The following is a 21,774-nucleotide window of genomic DNA, read 5'->3' as shown; positions in this document are numbered from 1 at the left end:
GATGGCTAGGTGTAGGTCGCAGTGGTATAAATTCATTTTGATATCCATTGTGTGATGTCATGAAATTGATAAGCTTACACTGATGGATGACATGGATCTCACACTACGGCCTGGGGAATCCCCAGGTTTGGGGGAAGTCCCAAGGATTTGTATGACGTGATGTCTACAGTCGGCCATTGTTTTTGTGTGTTGCAGGGCGTGGCACGAATATACAGCAGTGAGTTTTAGACTAAATGACTTGCACAAAGACCTAATTTTTACATGTAAATTTACTGTTGTGATTGTTTATTTACATAATTTCCAGAAGAATGGCTGTGTTATACTAAAATGCAGTAAACCTTTGACGAGCGCGTATTGTAAGGATACATCGCGCATTTACTGCGTTGCACGCACTTGTCTCTGATTGGCTGCTGAGGCGATCTGATGTGGCCGAGTGGAAATTTATGAATGAACTGTGCGCCGTACGCGTTGTTAGCGCCGACTTTGCAACATCACGGTAGTCGCGCTCGTCAAAGGTTTGCTGCATTTGACTATAAGTAGATGATATTTACAAGCATGACAAGTTTTACTTGTGTTCAGTGCAATTTTGGTCATACTTAGTTTTATACTTGAAATAATTATTGTTTACAGTTTTTATGATCATCGTAAATGATCATACTTCATACAATATGCTAGTCATACTTCAGTGATTTCTACCGAGTTGTTTTGGATTGTATATTTTTGTTGTTTCATTTGTTCATTTTTACATTAATATGTGCCTTTGCTCGAGAAGTCTAGCATCGAATGCGTAACTGTCATGTGCAAATATGAAGTTAAAGTTCTCGAGTAAGAGCCTGTGAGTGTGTATTAAAGCCATAATGTGTGATTTGCTTCACAGAGACGCCCTCAATTTTACTCTGATTTCTACTTTTTGCATTATTATATAATACCCAGTGGTGTACTAAAATACCACATAAAACACTTAAGTGCTTTAATAACGGTAAAATTTAACTTTTTATATCGACCCGGTTTTATTCAGTGCAGTGTTCCTCGATCGACTGCTTGCTAACAGCTTATGTGTACACACGTCGAGCGCGATACTCCGTGCAGTATTACATGTTACGATCGGCAAGCGTAAGTACATGCATTGTAGGTGCTGGAATGAATTCGCAATTTTCTTCGTTATACCTCATTTGTTTGGCTAGAAATTAAAAGAGGATAATGTGATCAGTGAAAACAAACATTTTGTAGGAATCTATTCTTTATGCAAATCACACATTGCTTTAAATGTGATGAGTGTGTACTGATGTCACACTGATGAGTGTGTACTGATGTCAGATATGAACCAATACTGTCAAATATTTTGGCATGACCATGTTAATGAGCAATTTTGTAACATTGAACATGTTTTACCATATAAATTTGTATCTTGGTGTAGATTATTCATCCAGTAGTTCAAAACATTATTTTGTAAATTAAATCAAATGCTGGAACTAAAATTTGCAACTCACTTTGCTACGTTGCGTCCGAAAGCATCGGACTTCATCAGGCATCTGATTGAAACTGTTGTGATGACGTCAGATGTTATGACGTCAGACGGCGAGGAATGTCTCGTAACGCCGGGTCCCATGCGAGAAGAAGAAGGACCAACAGGGATGCCAGTTTTCCGGATATTTCCGAAACCGGACAGCACGCTTAAAAAAAAAAATTCGGTCGGCAGGTCGCAAAAAATCTCCCGTTGGAAGGAAAAAAATCTGAGGAAATCTCCAATTTTAAAATGAAAATTCCTTAGAACCCTGAGTGGATGACTCAACTAGATGGTACTCATTTAACATGCATGTGGTCAAATTTTTATATTATTGAGAACACCTTTTCATGCCCAAAATTGATGAATTTTAGTCCATTATCGGACCAGCATATTATACTTAGTTTGTCGGCTTTTTCGTTCAAAAAACTCATCTCTTTTTCCTCAACAAATATTACCCAAGTAAGAAGTATGTAATGTGTATTAATGAACGATGACGTTTGAGATGATGCTGGACTGATGATGCTGATGCCATATACTCTAATATCAAGTCATGTTTAAGTCTAAATGGAAATGACCTTGGGTCAAAGGTTTGATATGAACCTTTTAGCGGTATCCTTTGGCTTGGGGTGGCCGGGGTGGGGGAGGGGGGGGGGGGGGGGGGTTGGGTGGGGGTGGTTGAGTGTGTGTAGGCCTGTGTGTTTCCTTTTTGGGCCTACTATTTTAGTCCCAATTTGTAGTGACATCACTCTGTCTCTGTATGTTTAACATACCGAATTTTACAAATTACTCTTATCATACAATGTCCGGGTACAATGTATTCTTCATGCACAATCATAAGTACCCCCCCATGTGGGCCCCCTCCCACATACCCAAAGGGGGGGTAAAAAAAATTGATGAATCATTGTTTTTATATTGCGCATTACATATATCAATTTCAATCATGTAGGCCATGCTATTAGGCCAAAAAAACACTTTGAAGAATGTCTCCCATGTACAAAAGTATAGGAAACAGAACATTTAAAACCACTTTTTTAGGATGAAGGAAGCATTTTTTCAAAAAAAGTCTAAAACAGGTTTTTAAATCAAAAAATGGTCTCTTTTGGGGTGCTAAATCTGCTAAAATGTTTGTCCTGAAATTTTAACCAAAAGGTGGGGGTGGGTGGGGTGGGGTGGGGTGGGTGGGGTGGGGAGGCAGTGGATGCCAAGCACAAATTGTTAATTATTGGTTTATTTTTCTGCTTCACATATATCAACATCAGCCATATTGGTCATGTAATAAAGCCCAAAAACATTTTTTAAGAGTGTCTCTTGTGCATAAAAGTATAGGAAACTCAAAACTTTAAAGCATGTTTTCAGGAAGAAGGAAGCACTTTTTATTAAAAGTGTAGAACAAGCCAGGAGCTTTGAAATGTTCTTTTTACCCTCTGAAATGGCCTTTCCTGTGGTGCTAAATGTGCAGAAACCATCTGGCTTCGGGGGGCTTTGCCCACTCGACCCCCAACTGGACCCCGCCAGGGGCCCTTAAGCGGCCCCTGGACACCACGCCGTGAGGGACGAGAGCTCCGCTCGCTACACTTCGCATTTAGTATTTTATGAAATTTTTTTTTCCTTCCCAACTTCAGGAGGCCACTGGTATCCCTGGACCAATTACATTAACCAATTTAAAGCAAAAGATCAACCTCAACAAATCAAATAAGTCGCATGTTTTAAGTAATCCAAATTCATCTAATCTAGACTCATATGAAAGATCAGAAGGACACCTCTTTCTATGCATCAAGACTTTAGAAATCTTTCTCTGACTCTTATCTAACAAGCAGGTCAGTCTGACAAGGATTCCAAATAACAGCACAGTAAGTAAGATGAGGGAGTATCAATGCTTTAAATAGATGCAGAAGAGCACTGAAGTGCATATGGCGTGAAGTTCTGACAAAACCAGTTAGGCGAGAAACCTTTTTACAGATATTATCAACATGTGAAGAGAACAACAGCACACTTACAAATAAGCATTAAGGGGGAGATTATTCTCAATGGTCCACCTGTGAATTCTGTCAAGATCTTTCTGCAGAGCAACTTGAAGAAAGTTTGTCATTAATGTCATTTACAAATAACAGAAACAAGATGGACCCTAAAACAGAACCTTGAGGAACACCCGTTGTGACTGAAGCCCAATCAGATTTAGCTCCGCCACTCTCTGTTTTCTACCAGAAAGAAAACTTTGAATCCAGTTAAACACAATATTCCTGATACCATAGTAAGTCAAGAAAAATCCCATCCACCAGTGAATGATGGATCATGTGCATGCCGGGCTGAGGATACATGATATTTACCACATACCCCTATATCTACATCTGTTCAGCAACTAGACAAGGGATGTGTGTGGTGCCCCCACCATATGGCTATCTTTATCAAACAAACCTCAGCTCAGCCACACAAGCCTGCCAACTCATAGCCATTTTTTGTTTTCTATATTTTACTATTTAGTTACTCTTGGCACAATCATGACAATCCACCACAAAGGATAAGCAGTCAAGCTCAGGAGTGATCTGGAAGAAATTTAAAGAAGGGTATGTTTTTATTAGCTAGAAGATTCTTATGTGGTTTTAGCTATGTCTGGTTCCACACAGCCAATACGCAGTAGTGGCTGTGTGCAGTGTCCGATTTACAAATTTTTTCCTACCTGCACTGGTGCATGTAGCCCAAAATTTCTACATGCACAGCAAAAAGTGTGCATGCACCAAAATTAAAGCAAACATATATATGAAACAAGTCCCTGTCAATTGAAAGTTCAAAGCAGGTCAAAGTACTGTTTTAGCCTATGTCTCCTTTCTCCTACATGTATCCTACTATCTTTTTAAAGCAAGAAACACTCTTCACAAATTCAATAACCTTGCAGTCCTACAGCTCAACTTACCGTACTTTGCCTAACCAGACAGTCCATGCCAAAATTGTTACTACACCTTTACATTTCATCGAATCTCTTTTTGATGTCTGTCATTTTCAACATCATACTTGAAAGATGTATGCTATGTAGAAACTTTATTTTGCAATTTCATAATTTGCATATTATTAGCATATTTGCAAGAATAAACATGAAAATCAATAAATACCTATATTTTTCACAATTTCCATAAATTTAACACATTTCCATGATATGGGTTGGTACCCTGGGTTTCACGTCCGTTTTCTACGGGCGATCATCAGCCACACAATTTCAATATTTTATTAGAAATTAAGCATGTAGGCCGTTTGTTATGACTTGATGAATGAAACTGTTAGACAGATTTTGATATTTTTGCTTATTTTTCCTTTTTGCCCCAAAATGTGTAAAAATCAAACAATTTTAGATGACCTATATTTTCTTTGAATATTTATCAAATTTCTTAATTTAGGTATAATACAGTGCAGAAAAAGATGTCAACAAAATCTGTTAAAACAGATTTCCAATAAATTGTTCCATTTTCATTTTTGGGTTAAATACTCAATTTTCATGCGGGATATTTGAAACATAAAATGAAAACATGTCCATTGCACTTTTTCCTCGAGATGTACTATAATATCAAGGTTACGGATATATTATAATCCCTTCTTATCTTCACTGATCCATCAGATACCTATTGTTATGAATGATCAATGAAAAGGTTCAGAACTGGTCTTGTCAAGTATCTATAGTTATTTTCATGACTGTGTCAACTCAAAAATCATGCAAGGTCGAATGTAGGAAAAGTATGATCAGTTGAGCTGTACATCACCAGTTGAAATAAACTTTTCAAAAATATAACTTTCCAAAAAAAACTTTGTTATTCCTCAAAACAACATGTCATTAATAAAATATCGGAATCCTAGTATTACCTTATGTTTACTTATACACAACCATTCTTCCATGGAATGCAGTGTACTACGGCGAAACTATATCGTTTCAGCAAATTGGGTCGCTTTTACTCTTTGTTCATAACTGAGACGAATATACCAACATATTCGTCTCAGGTTCATAACGTAACATGTACACCAAATACAGCCCCGAAATGGTCTACTTTTTAGTGGACCTCAACATTTATTGATTGTTAAAAATGTGTTCCCAACCTTTTGGTTACCTTTGGGCGAATTTGTCTCTGTGTCGGAAAATGCCTGGTACAAACATAGAAATTGTTGTGTTGCTTCAGTCCTGTTACTAAATATTTCTTATGTACTCCAAAGTGCTGGGTACCACATTTTACACATAAAAGTCCATAGCACAAATGAACAGCAGAAACCACAGAATAGCATATCTAATTATAACGTTATGTTCAAAATCTAGTAGAAAAATTGATGAAGCATAACATCATAAGCATAAAGCAATTCTTTTCAAGTGTATGTACCTTTGCTTGAGAAGTCTAACCACGAATTTGCTCACGGATAGCTTCACATTCGAGGCCAGAGACATTTGCATTCAAAATCTTGTCGGATTTGACTGTTTAAACAGAAATCAACAGCCGTATTCAAAAAATTCCACCTTAGCATCAAATGCATAACTATCATGTGCAAATTTGAAGCTACATGTAGAGTTCTCAAGTAACATTTATTTTGACTTACAAAAAGTGCTATACAATATTTTATTGGTTGCAACACATAGTACACTGTATTTTCTGTTTCACATAGTGACCTAAAGGTTTATAACTAGCTATATAATAATAATAATAATATTTTATTCTTATAAAGCGCATTACATTAAAATCTCAAGGCGCTGAACATTTTACAATCATAAAATACATGAACACATTAAAAGATATTTTGAATATACAATAATAAAAATACGTTCAACATTTAAAATACATAGAGAATGAAGCACATCAATGGATATTGCACATGCAGTATGGCAAATGTTTCGCACGAACAGAAAACAGCACTGTGGAATATACATCAAATGGCAAAACAATAACACATTACAATGCATATTGCACGGGTGAAATGCACAAAAATGCGATGGCAATCGAGAGCAAAAAAACATGGTTTAAACGTGAAATAATAACAAAAATGTAAGCATAAATGATAAATACAATGCACGCAGTTAATATTGCACGGTGAAACTGCTCAAAACCAAACAGATCAATTTTAACTGACAACAAAATATATTTATAAAGCAAAGCTTATTTAACATGTTTAAAACACAGGGAACCATTATACATGAACACATTAAAAGATATTTGAATATACAATAATAAAATACGTTCTAGCATTTAAAAACATAGAGAATGAAGCACATCAATGGATATTACACCATGCAGTATGGCAAATGTTTCGCATACGAACAGAAAACAGCACTGTGGAATATACATCAAATGGCACAATAACACATTAGGCCTACAATGCATATTGCACGGGGGAAAATGCACAAAAATGCGATAGCAATCGAAAGCAAAAAAAGCATGGTTTAAACGTGAAATATGCATTGAATAAGAACAAAAGAAAGCATAAATGATAAATACTACGACGCAGATAATATTGCACGGTGAACTGCTCAAGAACCAAATAGATCAATTTTAAACTGACAACAAAATATACAGCAAAACTGATTTAACATGTTTAAAACACAGGGAACCATTATACAAATAATATATCAGCAGAAGTTCAGTGGTAAAAACAATCAAAAATTAAATCTAAAAGGTTCCAATATCATGATATGCAATTTTGAATAGATGGGTTTTAAGAAGATATGTATGTATCTTATAATAGTTATTCATTTTTAACTACATGTATTAAAGATACACTTTAAACTTCAGTTCAATTGGAATCAGACCACTGAGAGATAACAGTATGTTAAACAGTATGTTGTAACATATGTTAAACACATTTTTCTTGGAAGCGTAATTTGACGTTCATGTTTGCCACTATGTGTTGTGACCGACGATTTGTGTTGTGTAGCAATTCCCAAATTGATGATGCTTACTTGCTTGTCAAAATGTAAACGGGACGCACAATAAACAACAGTGGACCTCTGCATAATAATAATGACATCCGTGTGTGCGTTGTACATGTATGGAAATTATAATCAATTTGTGCACAAGTAACTACCGCATTTGAACATAGTGTAGCAATGTAAAGCGCTCTAGATGTACGGTAATTGGTTTTGCTAGCAGATTGGCTATTCAAAAGGGAAAATGAAAGAAGTATGGTTAATTTTATATTATTTTGATTGAAAAACAAAATGATAATATTATACATGTACAGATGGAATCAAATAAATTGAAAATTGACTTATGTTTTGGCTTTGCATCAATTATTTGTCATGTATTGTGAAAATCTAAACATTTTTTGGGGCGGCTATTCCTCGGTGCCAAAACAAAATGTGTAAATTTTTCACAATACCCATAAAACAACTAATGTGTAGTCATTAACCTTCTATTCGTCATGTTCATTCAGGGGGTAAAATTGAATAGCAATGTGTAGGTCACAGCAGAAAGGAACACAATAGTGGGTGGCATTAGATATTGTCATGGGTGGCAGCAGGTACACCGACGATACAACCCTGATGATGAATCATGGTGATTCATTAATTAATTCATATTTTCTTTTCAATATTTGCAGTACGTGCTGTTTGGTCATGGTGAGTTCTCATTCTGCAGGTAGATTGAAATGTGATGCAAACAATTGTGAGTATGGATCGTTCCCGTCAAGAAATCGCACAGAATACAGAAAATGGACGTGCTGTACTCCAGTGTACAAGCTACCCAAACAACCAGACATCAATGTTTGATTGGAATCCTGTATATCCTCAACTAGAGAATAACATTATCAGGTATGAAGTAATACCTTTTATTTTGTGTATGTTCTATTTTATAACCTTTTATTTCTAAGAGCAATATTTTCATTGAGAACCCTCTAACTTTTACATTACTTGCTAAATCAACACTTCTTGTATAATGTTTGTCTGTTATAGCCATACGGAACTCAATCTTCTATCCTTTTAATGTTCACTTATCTGTGTAAAGCCATGTTTTCTCACAAGATACCATTTTACACCATGTATGATCTTGCTACAAATTTAGACAGGAAACAGGATGTGGTTTCTATGTAAACTACATGTTGATGTTCTCACTAGGGATGAGCAATATAATTCGTCGCTCACAACACATAGTGGCGTAGGGTGATTTTGGTAATTTTTATGAAATTTGGCCCGACAGTTTTAAATGTAGAGGAGATGGATATGGCATGTTTTTAATTTTTTTAACCAAAATTATTGAAGCAGACACAACAGTGAATGGCAGAAATCTACAAGGTTTTTTTCTCTTTATGTATTCTCTAGCAATTTTTCTTATATAATTAGATTACCCATATGTTTTGATACCAACAGAGAAGATGAAGGCAGACAGGCTGATATTCCTATTCAGAGAATGTTGCATGATGATGATGACCAGGCACTGGCTGATGACGTATCCAATTATGACCAAGCATCTTTCTCCAATCATGACCAAGCGTTCGTCTCCAATCATGACCAAGCGTCCGTCTCCAATCATGACCAAGCGTCCGCTTCTGGCACTGGGACTTCCTCAGGTAAAATTGTTTGACTACATTCAGTTTTATCTGTGGCATTTTTTTTTAAATTCCTTACTGATGGTGTAATTATTAAGTGTGTAAAGCCTTGTAGTGACATTATGTACACAAAACAAAAACAACATAACTTAAGCAGCAACGTTAGCTCAATCAGTAAGGCATTAGAATCCGGTGCATGGTATAACAATATCAGTTCGAGCTCCGGCGTGGTCCCTGTTTGTGCTTGTGAATAATTGAACTAATTTGAAATTTCACTGGGAAAGGAACTAATAACTGCCTATTTATCTCGGTAATCCATACAAGAACTTGGGGAGCTGTGATGGTTTATTGTGGTATAAAGTGTGCCTTTTTAGCTGCAAATCAAGACTGTTTAGGGGGTATCTTGGGCCACAGTGGTCAGTGGATGCTTGTTAAGTGTGCAGAGGCATGTGTAATCTATGTCATCTATAAACAAGTTGATGTAATAACTATTACTTCATTTTTTAGGTATTTCTATGCCTACTAACACCAGCACTACAAACAGTATAGATGATTTGAGTTCCTACATGCGTAAAGTAACATTAAGGTCACCCTCTACCACAACAGCTTCCAGTGATGAAGCAGAGGACCCATTTGAAAGAAGAAAAGGTAATACACAACAAAGTTTACTATAAGGTTGCTGTCACCTACTTGAGTCACACTAATAATATTGACCTTTTTAAATCAGAGTATGTGTACATGTACATGTACCATGATGCAAATGTATGCCACCCCTTCTCTACCATCCTCCGAAGTCTGTGAAGTCTATGGGTGGCATACCTGATAACCTTCAATTTCCAGAATCAATTTCACTTAGAAAACATAAAACTGAGAAGTGCGTGTCTCAATATCATAGAGTTAACTTATATATTGTTGCTCATTGTATATGGAAAGATGAACTTAAGCTCCTGTAACAAATTGGTGTCAGGGAAAAAACTTTATGCAGAAAGCAGCTAGGCAATTTAAATATAGAAGAATTCCTGTTGAGGTGTGATAAATATTGAGTTTTCCAGCCATGATTTTATCTCATTTTAAGCTTACCATATTTATTTCTGTTATTATATCAAGTACCAGAAATGGGCCTGCGAGAGTTGTCATCAAAATTGGGTGTTGAATGGGAAAAGCTAGCTACTTTCCTTGGTTTCAGCTTTGTTGATATTCAACGATTTAAGTGCAATCAACCCCAGAACATGGAGAACCAAATATTTCTAATGTTGATGACATGGCGATGTTGGCTTTCGAATCGTGCTACATCACACAAATTGGCAAGAGCTCTGGAGAAGAGTGGCCGCACAGACTTGGCTGATGAAATTCTTCGTAAGACTTTTCTCTGTTTATTTGTGTGCATAAGTTGGGTGAGAATACACTGCACATATGTGTGTGGGGGGTGTTTGTGTGTGGGTGGTGTGTGTATACATGTAAGTTGTGGAAGCAGCAAAACATCATTGTGCATATATGCAACAAATCTGCATGCTACATTGTTATGTATTTACAGGGTCTCCTTGGAAATTATTGTAAATTCCAAGTGCAAAATTGGGTTTTTGAGCACCTATTTATCAAGCAATTGTGGAATGTGATATTTTATGGAGATTTCCCCTGTTCAAAAGTCTAAGAAACTTAAAATTGCAACTTTAAACTTGATTTGTTGTGGATGATCACAATATAATTAAAAAATACATTTGAAACTCTTAAATCTCCACACTCTTGTTAAATCTTGGTGTATGTATATCATGCAAGGTTGCCATCAGCTGGTACTTGATTGATAAATGGATTTCTCATGGAAAACTTATTGTTCTCACTTGTGATACAGATGTTGATCTGCAGACTCTGGAGAATCGTCCTCCAGCTAAACAGGTTCCTAATCAAATGTTTAATAACTTGCTAATGAGTCTTACTGAATTGACAGAAGGTGATAGAAGGAAAATTGCTCTGTTGATAAGGCAAGGTAAGGATCAAATGTTGCAATGTGAATAAAACCACTCTTCACATTTGAGAGAACTGTGAATCCAGCCCTTTATTTGATACTACATTATTTTGTTCCAGGTTCCAGGAAACAAATTTTCTTAGGTATGGCTGTACCTTAACCTAATTATTTTTACAACTAGCCAGTTTGACCAGTTATTCTAAAATGTTACTAAAGCAGCTACATGATATTAAGGGGTCGGTCTGTTTTTTATCGCCTGCATCACACAAGATACGAGCTAAAACTTTTCTTACATACTATTTCTTACATACTCTTACATTGTACAGTCTGTCCACATAGAAGTACAAACCAAATTTGTGGCATGGGGGGTCAATGCTTTGTGTCACACCTAACAAGACGCGACACGTAAAGAGCGTGGTGCGCTCAGCAAGTACAAATCGCACAGCAGTTGGCGTGTCAAAGAAGCATTGCACCGAAATAATTATTCTCATACCTCCAGTTTCCGAGGTCTATTTACTTTGTACTTCTAAGTGGACAGACTGTAGTATACTTGTACCCAGTGTCAGGGTTTGTGAAACTTATACTCTTTTAATTTTTTTAATGTGTTCATTCAAATTAATTTCTAGAACAATTGCTTGTAAAGCATTATGGAAATGTGCAATCATTTTATACCAGTTCAGATAGTTCATAATCAAGGTGTGTATTAAATAGTCTCCTGGGAGAGCGTGGCGCAATGGTTAGGGTACTTGCCTTTAGTGCATGAGGTCCCGGGTTCAATTCCCGGCGGTGGTAATTTGCTGGGATATTGACTTGGAAAAAAAAGTGTGAAATTAATTGGCAACTTCTGTAGATTAAATTCGGACTTCCGCTCTCCCTATGGTTCATTTAGAATTGGGTAAATGAATCATGAAAGTACTCCGTCCTTCGGAGGGGACGTTAAGCTGTCGGTCCTGTGTGCAGAGAGCCATACCTGTACATGTATTTCGCAGCCAGTTTCGAAAAGAGTAGGATGTTAACCCCTGACTGTTCCCAACCCGTCCCTGTTTCAAATGGACCCCAATGGAAATAAGCTTCAATAGAGGCTTTCTTAGGTTATCCAGGGTTGTCAGAACCCGAAAAAATCAAATCAAAATCAAAAATCAAATTGTGCATTGTTGTAGAAAATTATGTTTGTTTTCATTTGGATTAAATTTCAGACAATTTGACAGGTGATGGAGCCATTTTGACTGGACAAGATGGAAAACCTCCAGAGTTGCTGAAATTAATCGAGTGTCTTGAAGTCAATAACTATCTGGATGCCAACAATGTTTGGTACCTGCAGTATCTACTACGACAGCTACGCAAGAAAGATTTGTATGACCAAGTTTGGAGGTATGCTGTGAGACGTTTCAAGAAGCATGAAACTCTCTACTTGCATGAACCATCAAGTGTAAAAGGTAGGAGAGATGTGTCACTTTCGCCACAAATTGATACTACATGCAGCTAAATTAACACACTCGTGTGAAACAGAGTGTTGTTGGAGTGTTGGACTATTTGCTTGAAATTTTTTTATAAAGTGGTTGCTATACTCAGATTATTTATTCTGCAATAAATGGAGTTTGCTTGGTACTATTTTGTTACAATTTTATCTATTAATATAAAATCTTCATAAACAACTTCTACATAATGATGTTACCATTATGTCTTTAACTGTACACAAGATTAAAATCAGGCAGTTTCACAATTCAGATTATTTTCCTAAGAAAAATACATCAACATCATTTAAAAAAAATAAAAGGAAGGGGAGCAAAGAAAATTTGGCTGAAAAATTAGCGACATCTGGTTTGCAAGACCAGTGCTCTATCATCTGAGCTATCCAGCCCTATAATGGAAGGCAATCCCAAATACCAATATCTTTGCTTGGGCGCTGGTCATCCGTTCTGTCGTGTGGCCAGGGTTCATGCCATACTCGGCTGTGGGGTTTGACCCCCACCCTTTTATTTTACCCCACCCTTTTTACTGAGGCAACCTTTATACTGAAAATTCTTGACCCCCACCCTTTTTACAAATCACAAGCAATATCAAGCAGTAAAATTCATTGCTTACCAGTTTAGACATGCTGGTTTTCAGTGGTCCAGCTCCGCATGAAGCTCGCCATGTTTGATGTTGTTTTAGTGGCCAGTAGAAGGTAGAAATACTATGTAATATCATCTGTTTTTAAATGTAGGAACACACTACAGTGATATTCAGTTTAAGGTAATTGGTAAGGTTGAGCATTTTGGTGGAATGCATCTTGAAGAGTTCAGAGGAATGCTTGCCGCAAAATTTGATGGAGAGGTACGGCACATAAGCAGCATTGGAGCCCAGATCGGGTGTATAGAACTCATCTTCCAAGTGCCGTCAAGCTATAAGAAGACATTGATGAAGGCAGCCCAAGATAATGCTACATGGCTTCTAGATCTTAATGTGATGTCAGTGGAAGTGAAGGGAGAAGCTTTGATTACTCTTCAGACTGAGACTGATGATGACCAAACAGGTAGGAATGAAGTTCACAATTTTTCAATAGATCTTTAGGCAATAGAAACAAATTCGATCTTTCGATCGACCATTGATGCTTGGTCGATCCTTATTATTTATGAAATCAATTAATTTACTATTGTTAATTGTGATAAAATAGTAATTTGTGCCTGTGGTGATATTGACCAATATAAATTTAGCGTTAATTCTGATTAATCAGTTGATAGTTCGTTAATAACAAGCATCGAAGCAGCGTCAACGGTCGATCCAAGGATCAAACAAATTTGTTTTTGGTGCCTTAGAGTGTCATTTCACTGAATTTATTTCCTTCAGACATGACCAAATGCACATCATCATTATACTTTAAATTTGTTGACCAACTGTACTGTGGCAAAGATGATGAAGGTCTGACAGATTTATGTTTGATACATGCATGAAGGGCTTCTCATCTGATTGAGACATTTAACTTGACTTACTTGACTTAGCTGCACAAGACATTGTGTCCCCTTGTCCCATATTGAGTAAGCCTCCTCCAGGCTTCATTCAATTCTGTCTGTTGCTTGTGTCTCTGCTTCCTGTGGAGTCACTCCCAGGTCTCTCTGAATTTGGTACTTCCATCTGATTGGTGGACGACCTGGTGATTGTTTTTTACTGAAGTCATTTATGTAGGCTTGGTGGGGAAGCTGATGTTGAGGCATCCTGAAGATATGCCCAGCCCATTTCAAATGTGTCCAGCAAATAACATCATTGATGGAGCTTGTGATGTTAAGATTCTTGTCTGGAATTGTTGTGTATTTTGTCAAGGATGGAAACTCCAAGCTTTGCCCTAAGGCGTGTCATTTCAAAAACATCCTGTCTGTGGCGATCTGATTTATGTAATACCCAGGATTCTGACCCATAGATGGCAATAGGGGGAATGAGTGACTGAGACATTTGTTGATCATAAAAGGAAAGAGCAATGAATTCATATGAGATACACTACCTTAATACTTTAAGGTGTAATCATTTTAAACATTTAAGTGCTTGTTTTTGTCTTGTTTGGTTTTGTTGTTGATGATTGTTGTTTACATTTACTGTGTTTTCTTGTAGTTATGTTATTGAGTGGCAAAAAGTCATATGTACAATTAATTCCCTCATTATTTCATGCATATGAAAAAGAAAAACACCCTTTTTAGCACTATTGTTAATTTTTGGTAGTGTGAGGCTTATAAGAATAAAAACAACAATAATATTACAGTGAATAAGTGCCTTTTTCCAAAATTTAATGTTTCCTATGGGGAAATTAATTTGTTCCATTTTCTGTTTATAGCTGAGCTATCCAAAGAGATGCTGTTGTTCCAAGCCATCATTGACCATGACAAGCAAGAAGTGGAACAACTGTTGACTGATGGAGCCTGCCCAAATTATAAAGTTGTAAGTTATTATAGGTGTTGCTCCGGTATCTCAAAGTAACAGAGGATTGAGCATCTCAGAATTAGCATCTTTTTCTGACACATATATATGTGTCATTTAGTGAAACCGTAATCAAATTTTGAATTTCGATTTCATGTCAAAATCTGTTAAATTTTGATCTTTTGGTAAAAAAAGGAAGGTTTGGGTTTGAAAGGTTTTAAAAAAGTGGGGAAATTTTGTTGACTGATATCACACAAGATGCGAGCTTATTGCATACTCTTGTACACTGGTACCCAGTCTCAGGGTTAGTAAAATTTATACTCTTTTAATTTTTGAATAATTTATTTATCTACTAACAAGTAATAACGCATGTAGAGAGGAAAGAGTAAAATGAGATGAAGGAGGCTCATTGAGACATGTATGTGTTTGAGCTCAAATGTTAGGTGATACAATTGTCATATTTATGGTTTCAATTTTATTAATGCTACTAGACCATACAAAACAATACAGCATGAAGCAACTGCAAGCCCATTCATGCATCCCATGTGATCCGATTGCGCAATCCTCCGAGACTGCATAATACACATGAAATCATTGGCCCGGCAATTATGTCCACGCTCCTGGGGGTCGATGGTTAAAAACTGGGGTGGTGTGAACAACTTTTCTGTTCATCTCCATTCTTCCTTCCTTCTTTCCTTCTTAGGCAAAAACAGAAAGGGAGTTAAGAAACTGCTAATTAAATATCAAAACATGTATATTTTCAGGGAGGTAAATGGCTTCTCCAGTGGGCTGTTTTTATGGACCAAGAAGAAGACAAAGAAGAGTTTGTTCAGTTGCTACTTGACCATGGTGCTGATCGAGATGCAAAAGATGAGGTATGGATATAGAAAACCACACCTTTAACATGATTAATTATTCTGGGCAACTTGTCAAATCTAACCCCAATGATGGCTCTCCAAACCTTGCCTACTCTACATGCAGTTATTAACTGCCCTTTACAAAACATTACAGCATGGGTTCCTCCTCCGACGACTAACCCACCCAGAATGTTTTAGGATTAAATGTCCTGGCTGTCCAGTCTTGTGGCATCCATCAGTTGCTTGCATGGTGGTTCTGTGTACATCTTGACGTCTTATGATCATCAGCCTTTCCATATGTAACAACCTATTACAATATATATGTTTTTTTCCATAAATATTCTACACTGACTCCAACGTCTGATCAAATAAATGTGGCTATTCCATTGGAATCCATACCCCCCCCTTTGGAAGACATGACCTTAACCTTCCACACAGGGAGTGTGAATTTCAAATGGGGTTACATGAATGGATGACTCCATATAAAATCTATGTCCCTTGTGTGGGAGTGTAAGGTCATGTCTTCCATATTTATTTATTTTTATTTCATTATTATTTAACCTGGGTTGACCTTTCAATGCATTAGCATTGTTCTCCCAAGGTGCCCATAAATGAGTGTATGGATTTCAATTGGAACTGCCCATTTAACATACATCAGTAGCGTGTCCAGGGGGGGAGCTTTGGGTGCTGAAGCCCCCCGCACTTTGTTAAAAATCATGTAAAATCAGCCGTTTTTTGGCGATTTTAGCCATAAAGCCCCCGCATAAATCTGAAAAAGGGCTTAGCCCCATGAGGAAAAAGATCCTGGACACGCCGGTGCACATGTATGCACATTAATATGAATGAAGTGTATTTTTCTGGAGAAGATATATTTGAAAAAAGTCTTGTTGCTTCAAATTAAAGGCATCACTGTGGTACTCTTTCCATTCATGCACCTAAACTGGAAGCTGCATTGGCAGAACTATTTCATATTTTTGTGCTTCTATTAAAAATTTTGTATTTTATGAACAATAATTGTCAGATTATTATAGAATTTGAATATATATAAAAATCTGATAAGTTTTCATTTACTTTCGTTCAAATAAAGCTGGAAAATTAACTCTCCAAAATAAGATTTGTTTTGTTTTAAATATTTTTGTGTTTTGTTTTGATATGTTTCTTTTTGTTTTCATTGTTTCATATTTTTTTAATAACAGATGGACATGACTGCTGTTGAAGAGGCAGCATTTTTAGGACGCTGCAGAAAGACCCTGACCTTTACACTAACAAAACCAGCACACTCTTATCTGAAGGTAATGTTACTATATAAAAAATCCCAGAAACAATACATGATATAATAATACCATACACAAGCGTTCTTGATAATAACTGAAATGAAACAAATGTTTGATTCACTTCTGACACCGTTCATGTGTTGTCATGATTGTAGTATATATAACAGTATTATGTTGTATTGAAAACAAAGCTATTTAAAAAAATTGTATCAGCTCCTGCTTCTGCTAAAATAGCCCCTGTTCCTTGGTAAAATCAAGTGACCAGGAGCTACTCTTTGCTAAAATTAGCTCCTGGTCTGGATCCACTTATTTTGAAGCTTGATAGTGGCCACACCCACCTAACTAGAAATCGCAGCACAAATGCTTCGATTATGCCCAAATTTAAATCCAATTCAGGGCTATGCACATTACATGTGAGGGCAGCCTATGCATGGAATTATGAATCTCCTGTAGTTAGAGCAGACTGGTTAATATTTCGATAGGCCAATTCAAATCAGAATTTGTGTACATCGCATTTTTAATGAATTTTGTATTACTCATACAAAGTTTCTTATCATTTTGATCAGTCAATTACTATTGAAATAAATTTAATCTGAATCTGAATCTGAAATTGATAATTTTTACTATTTTTAGAAAAAGATTATTGCACTCCACATGAGTGCAATAGTCCAATTTCTATTGCACTCACACGATACTACCATGGCAACGCTAACAAATGTGAGCGTATAGCGCGCACGGTGACCACCTCAACCTTGACCACTATGTGCTGCAACGGTGCAACCACTGCCATCTGTCTGCCACTATGTGATGCGACCCACGATATGTGAGGACCTGCTTGTCACTGAAACTGTTTTACCCTAAAGAAATACAGATTACTATCTTGAAATTACTTATGCATTTTGGGTGCCAATTAGGTCACAAACTGTAACCATCATGCCTTAAAAGTATAAAAATAGTTGCTCAGACTGATATGATTATATGTGAATTTTGCTTCATTACAGAAGGAAGCAGAGTCCATCACATTTATTCCTCAACTGACAGCAGAGAACCTACAACTATATTCTGTCTTCTCATTGGAAAAAAAGACAGTTTGTGTGTTTGCCCTGCAGAAAGGTATGGCAAGAGATGGTATGGGGCTACAGACCATATTCAAGGTAAATTAATGTGTTAACTAGTGTTTTGTTCACATTCACAGAGTTGATAATAAGTTTTTATGGTAAGGCCCCTTATAATGTACTTGATAATTCTTGTTTTACTCACATCTAGTGCTAGGTATAAGTGCTATTCCAGTTGAAATCCATATGGAAGACATGATCTTAATCTCCTTCACAGTAGGGAGAGTGAATTTCAAATGAGGTTAACTTAATGGGTGACTCCATTTGAAACTGTCATCCCCTGTGTGGGAGATTAAGGTCATGTCTTCCATATGGGGGTGTATGGATTTCAGCTGGATTAGCCCAATGTACCAAATTGGCATCATCAACTTTTAAAATAAATGTTCTTTTTTTACTCCTTAACAGCTGCAAACGGTGTCACATTCAGTACTACCCCATGTCAAAAGCTAGAGAATGTCCTCGGCGACGTGTGAAATGTGAACATTGTGAGCTTGTGTTTACAACTTTCCGCCACCCATACATTCCGAAGCATTGTAGACATTGCCATAATGAAGTAAGTGGTACTCTAGGCCTAGGGTGGGGTGCATGAATTGGTTTAATAGCTGCCAAATGAAAAGGCCAGCACAAAATATTTGCATGAATATGATCTGGATCTACCTGCAATTGAGGATCATCCTTTAAAAAATTTTTTTATATTAAATCACTTGATATATTCAGCATATGGTTTGGGATATGATTGTGTGCTCAGTGCAATCGAATGACCACAACCTGACATATCGTGATAATATTTTGCGTACACTGGTGATGTATGTCAGCATGTCAACATGCCAATGATTGGTTAGTACTGTATCCAAGGTCATGCGTTCGTGTTGTGGTTGAAATATACAAAATATGATCGCGGTTGGATCAAATACAGCTGTTGAAAGCTGTATTCATTCAATTGAAATTCCTGATATAGTTCATCAGCTTTTTACTTAAGCACCATGCTTTCACACATACCTGTAATATAATATGCATGTGATTGGTTGAAAGCCAGGTGTAATAGTAGTAATGGATTGGGTGCTTAGTGCAGTAATTGTGAGAAGAAAGTGAAAATCACTTTTTAAAATGTGTCTTATTCTTCATAATTATTTTGATAGCATGCAATTGGCAGAATGTTTAGGCTATGCATGGCATATGTACAAATGGGAGAGAACTTTGCATGATCATTATTTTGTCTTCAGTACCTCAAGTAAAAATAAATCAATGAAAGCTGAAATTTGGTATGTTTATTCTGATTTTCCAATATAATAACTCATATAATGTAAGTGATCCGATGGACAGCCTTTATATCCACCACTTAACCTCATCATACATATGTCACATCTGCTTAGTTGTCTTTTATATTGATTAATTGAGTGTGAATGTACCCATAGAAACACACATTTACCAAGTTCTTGTCTTAATATTACAGGTAGTTGACTGCCCACCTCAGACCAGACCAAAACGTGAAAGAACAGTGAGTGTACGATCACATTCACCACTTCCACCAATGTTAAGCCTAGAGACCATGGGTAGTAAGTTCTTGGAAGCGATGAAAAATATTGGTAAAAGTGTATGGACACACGAATGAATGGGAAACAAGGCTAGTGCTGAGTGTGAGATACATGTTCAGTGCCTGATTAGGCCAAAAAAAAAAGTTTGTTTGTCCATAGAGGGTATGAAACAGTTGGGTCGGTAGGTTTGATTTTTTTTTTTCAGATATTGCACTTGAAACTGACAATTTGTAGACTGGTAAATAAGTCAAAACACAGCACATTACTGGTTTTACTCTTGAGATGGTTCTGCATGTTATACTGTTCATTTTATTTACATTTTCTTTCTTTAAATTTATACTAACCACTGTTTTACTAGCACATTCAACGCAAATAAAAAATATAAAAAAAGACACGGTCGAGACCAGGGTACACGGTCGGTCGGACGTGGGCAAACAAACAAATTTTTTTGGGGGGCCTTAACTGTACACCCGCCTCAACTTACAAGTATGGTAGTGGCATCAGGGGTCCATTTCATTAAACTTGTAACCCTTCGTACCTCAAATAACCATTCGTAAAGTTACGAATACCCAATACTAGACGTGACTTTATGAAGGGTCCCTGTAGTAAATCACTATTACTTACGAAGGGTACCGTTTGGTGAAATGGAATTTATGACTCTTCGTAAGTTATGAAAGATTTTGAGACTTACAAAGCTTCGTAAAGTTTAGTGAAATGGACCCCAGTACTTTTATGCAGTTTTGTCACAAGAGTGTCAATGAAGCACCCTTGTACATGTGTGTAAATGTTCTACAGGATGCGGTTATCACTCGCTATTTAATACATCTCTACTAAACTTAAGTTAAAATGAAGTATAATGTTGCAATTATGTAAGCAAGGCTGGTTGACCTTTCTAATATGTTTACAACCTGTAGTATAGCATGTATATTGCGCTTGGGCCACCCAGTATTCATGATTAATGCATGGGCAATCCCTGAAAGATTGTGACAATGTCTGGAATATTGAGAAAATAGGACATTTGCATATTGTACAGTAAACCACATTCTAGAACAATGTTGTTGTAGTTGGTTAGTTGCATGTACATGTTTAGGGTTTTTGTTGTTGCAATATTTGGTTTTTCGTCTTGTATAATACATAAAGTGTGTGTATTTATGGTGCTGCCAATACTGAGACTTAAAGTCCGTTCATACTATGCAGCAATTGCTTTGCGATGCATTGCCGCACTGCATAGTACCACAAAATACTGCATTGCGGTATTGCAATAAAGTTAAATACATTTTAACTTGGGAATGCAACTAATTGCGCTGAGTTGCGGCAAAAAGTAATTGATATATTGGCAATGCACCGCACAGCAATTGCGGCGTAGTATGAACAGACATTTAGACAGTTGCAATCATTTCTGAAGGGCTGACATTTTACTCTTTGGGAACATAGATTTTTAAAAGAATTACATGTCTAAACAAGATGCTTATGATTTTCTCTGCCATGGTCTGTATTCTAATCTTGTATTTTCTGTAAGTGGTAATTATTTGTGTGTTTAACATTCTTAACCAGCCTCATGCATTCCAATATAATGCAATGTGTATGAAAGCATTACTTCATGCCATATGTTAATAAGCAATAAAGGGTAATGCAGTAGCCTTTAACACCCACATAATGTGTCCGAGGCAGTAAAAATGTAAATAATGGCTGAGGCGTAGCTCATGAACCCATTATATAAAAATTTACTGCTAGACTCATCAGTTGGATGTAAAGGATACAGCAACCTGTTTTTTGTATTCTATTACTACGAATAATAGTGTGATTTCAGGAGATCACATTTGCCCAAATATTTGAAGTTGTTTACAACAAGGCAGAGCTGGTATGAAAATATTTAAGACAGTATTTGGATTACATACTGTAGAACAGACATTCTCAAATGGATCAAAAGTGCAACTGTTTAAAATGAAATGAACTTGAAGCGCCACTATATCCAATGTGAGCGAGTGCAGCGTGTAATTATAACGGTGGAGTCCATTGCCCTGCTTAGAGCACTTGGTGGGGTGGGGTCCAGGGACCTAGACGGGTCTAGGTCGCAGATGACGCTCTTGAATTTGAGCTTTCTGGGAGGTGCTCTTCTGGCAAGATTT

The 21,774-nt window shown here is 36.7% G+C and overlaps 1 protein-coding gene across 1 annotated transcript; it reads left to right on the top strand.

Moving 5' to 3' along the window:
- Nucleotides 1–75: 75 nt before the first annotated feature.
- Nucleotides 76–21,549, top strand: LOC140154949 (uncharacterized). The gene is made up of 15 exons (XM_072177611.1): nucleotides 76–217; nucleotides 3,989–4,071; nucleotides 8,069–8,279; nucleotides 8,835–9,034; nucleotides 9,521–9,661; nucleotides 10,121–10,369; nucleotides 10,863–10,997; nucleotides 12,173–12,412; nucleotides 13,183–13,491; nucleotides 14,782–14,885; nucleotides 15,629–15,739; nucleotides 16,918–17,013; nucleotides 17,997–18,149; nucleotides 18,516–18,663; nucleotides 19,564–21,549. Exons 3-14 carry the CDS (start codon nucleotides 8,122–8,124, stop codon nucleotides 18,558–18,560), a joined length of 1,941 nt encoding a protein of 646 aa, XP_072033712.1. The 5' UTR covers nucleotides 76–217; nucleotides 3,989–4,071; nucleotides 8,069–8,121; the 3' UTR covers nucleotides 18,561–18,663; nucleotides 19,564–21,549.
- Nucleotides 21,550–21,774: the final 225 nt, after the last annotated feature.

Source organism: Amphiura filiformis, chromosome 6, assembly GCF_039555335.1.
Source record: "Amphiura filiformis chromosome 6, Afil_fr2py, whole genome shotgun sequence".
Classification (NCBI taxonomy): Eukaryota; Metazoa; Echinodermata; class Ophiuroidea; order Amphilepidida; family Amphiuridae; genus Amphiura; species Amphiura filiformis.
Note: the sequence above shows the minus strand (reverse complement) of the source record. Positions and strands in the feature narration are given on the sequence as shown.

Excerpts from the sequence above, each read along its gene's own strand:
- LOC140154949 (XM_072177611.1), top strand. The coding sequence starts at position 8,122 with ATGCAAACAATTGTGAGTATGGATCGTTCCCGTCAAGAAATCGCACAG. Across the intron at positions 14,886-15,628 it reads CCTGCCCAAATTATAAAGTT|GGAGGTAAATGGCTTCTCCA; the intron begins GTAAGTTATTAT and ends GTATATTTTCAG. Across the intron at positions 15,740-16,917 it reads ATCGAGATGCAAAAGATGAG|ATGGACATGACTGCTGTTGA; the intron begins GTATGGATATAG and ends TTTTAATAACAG.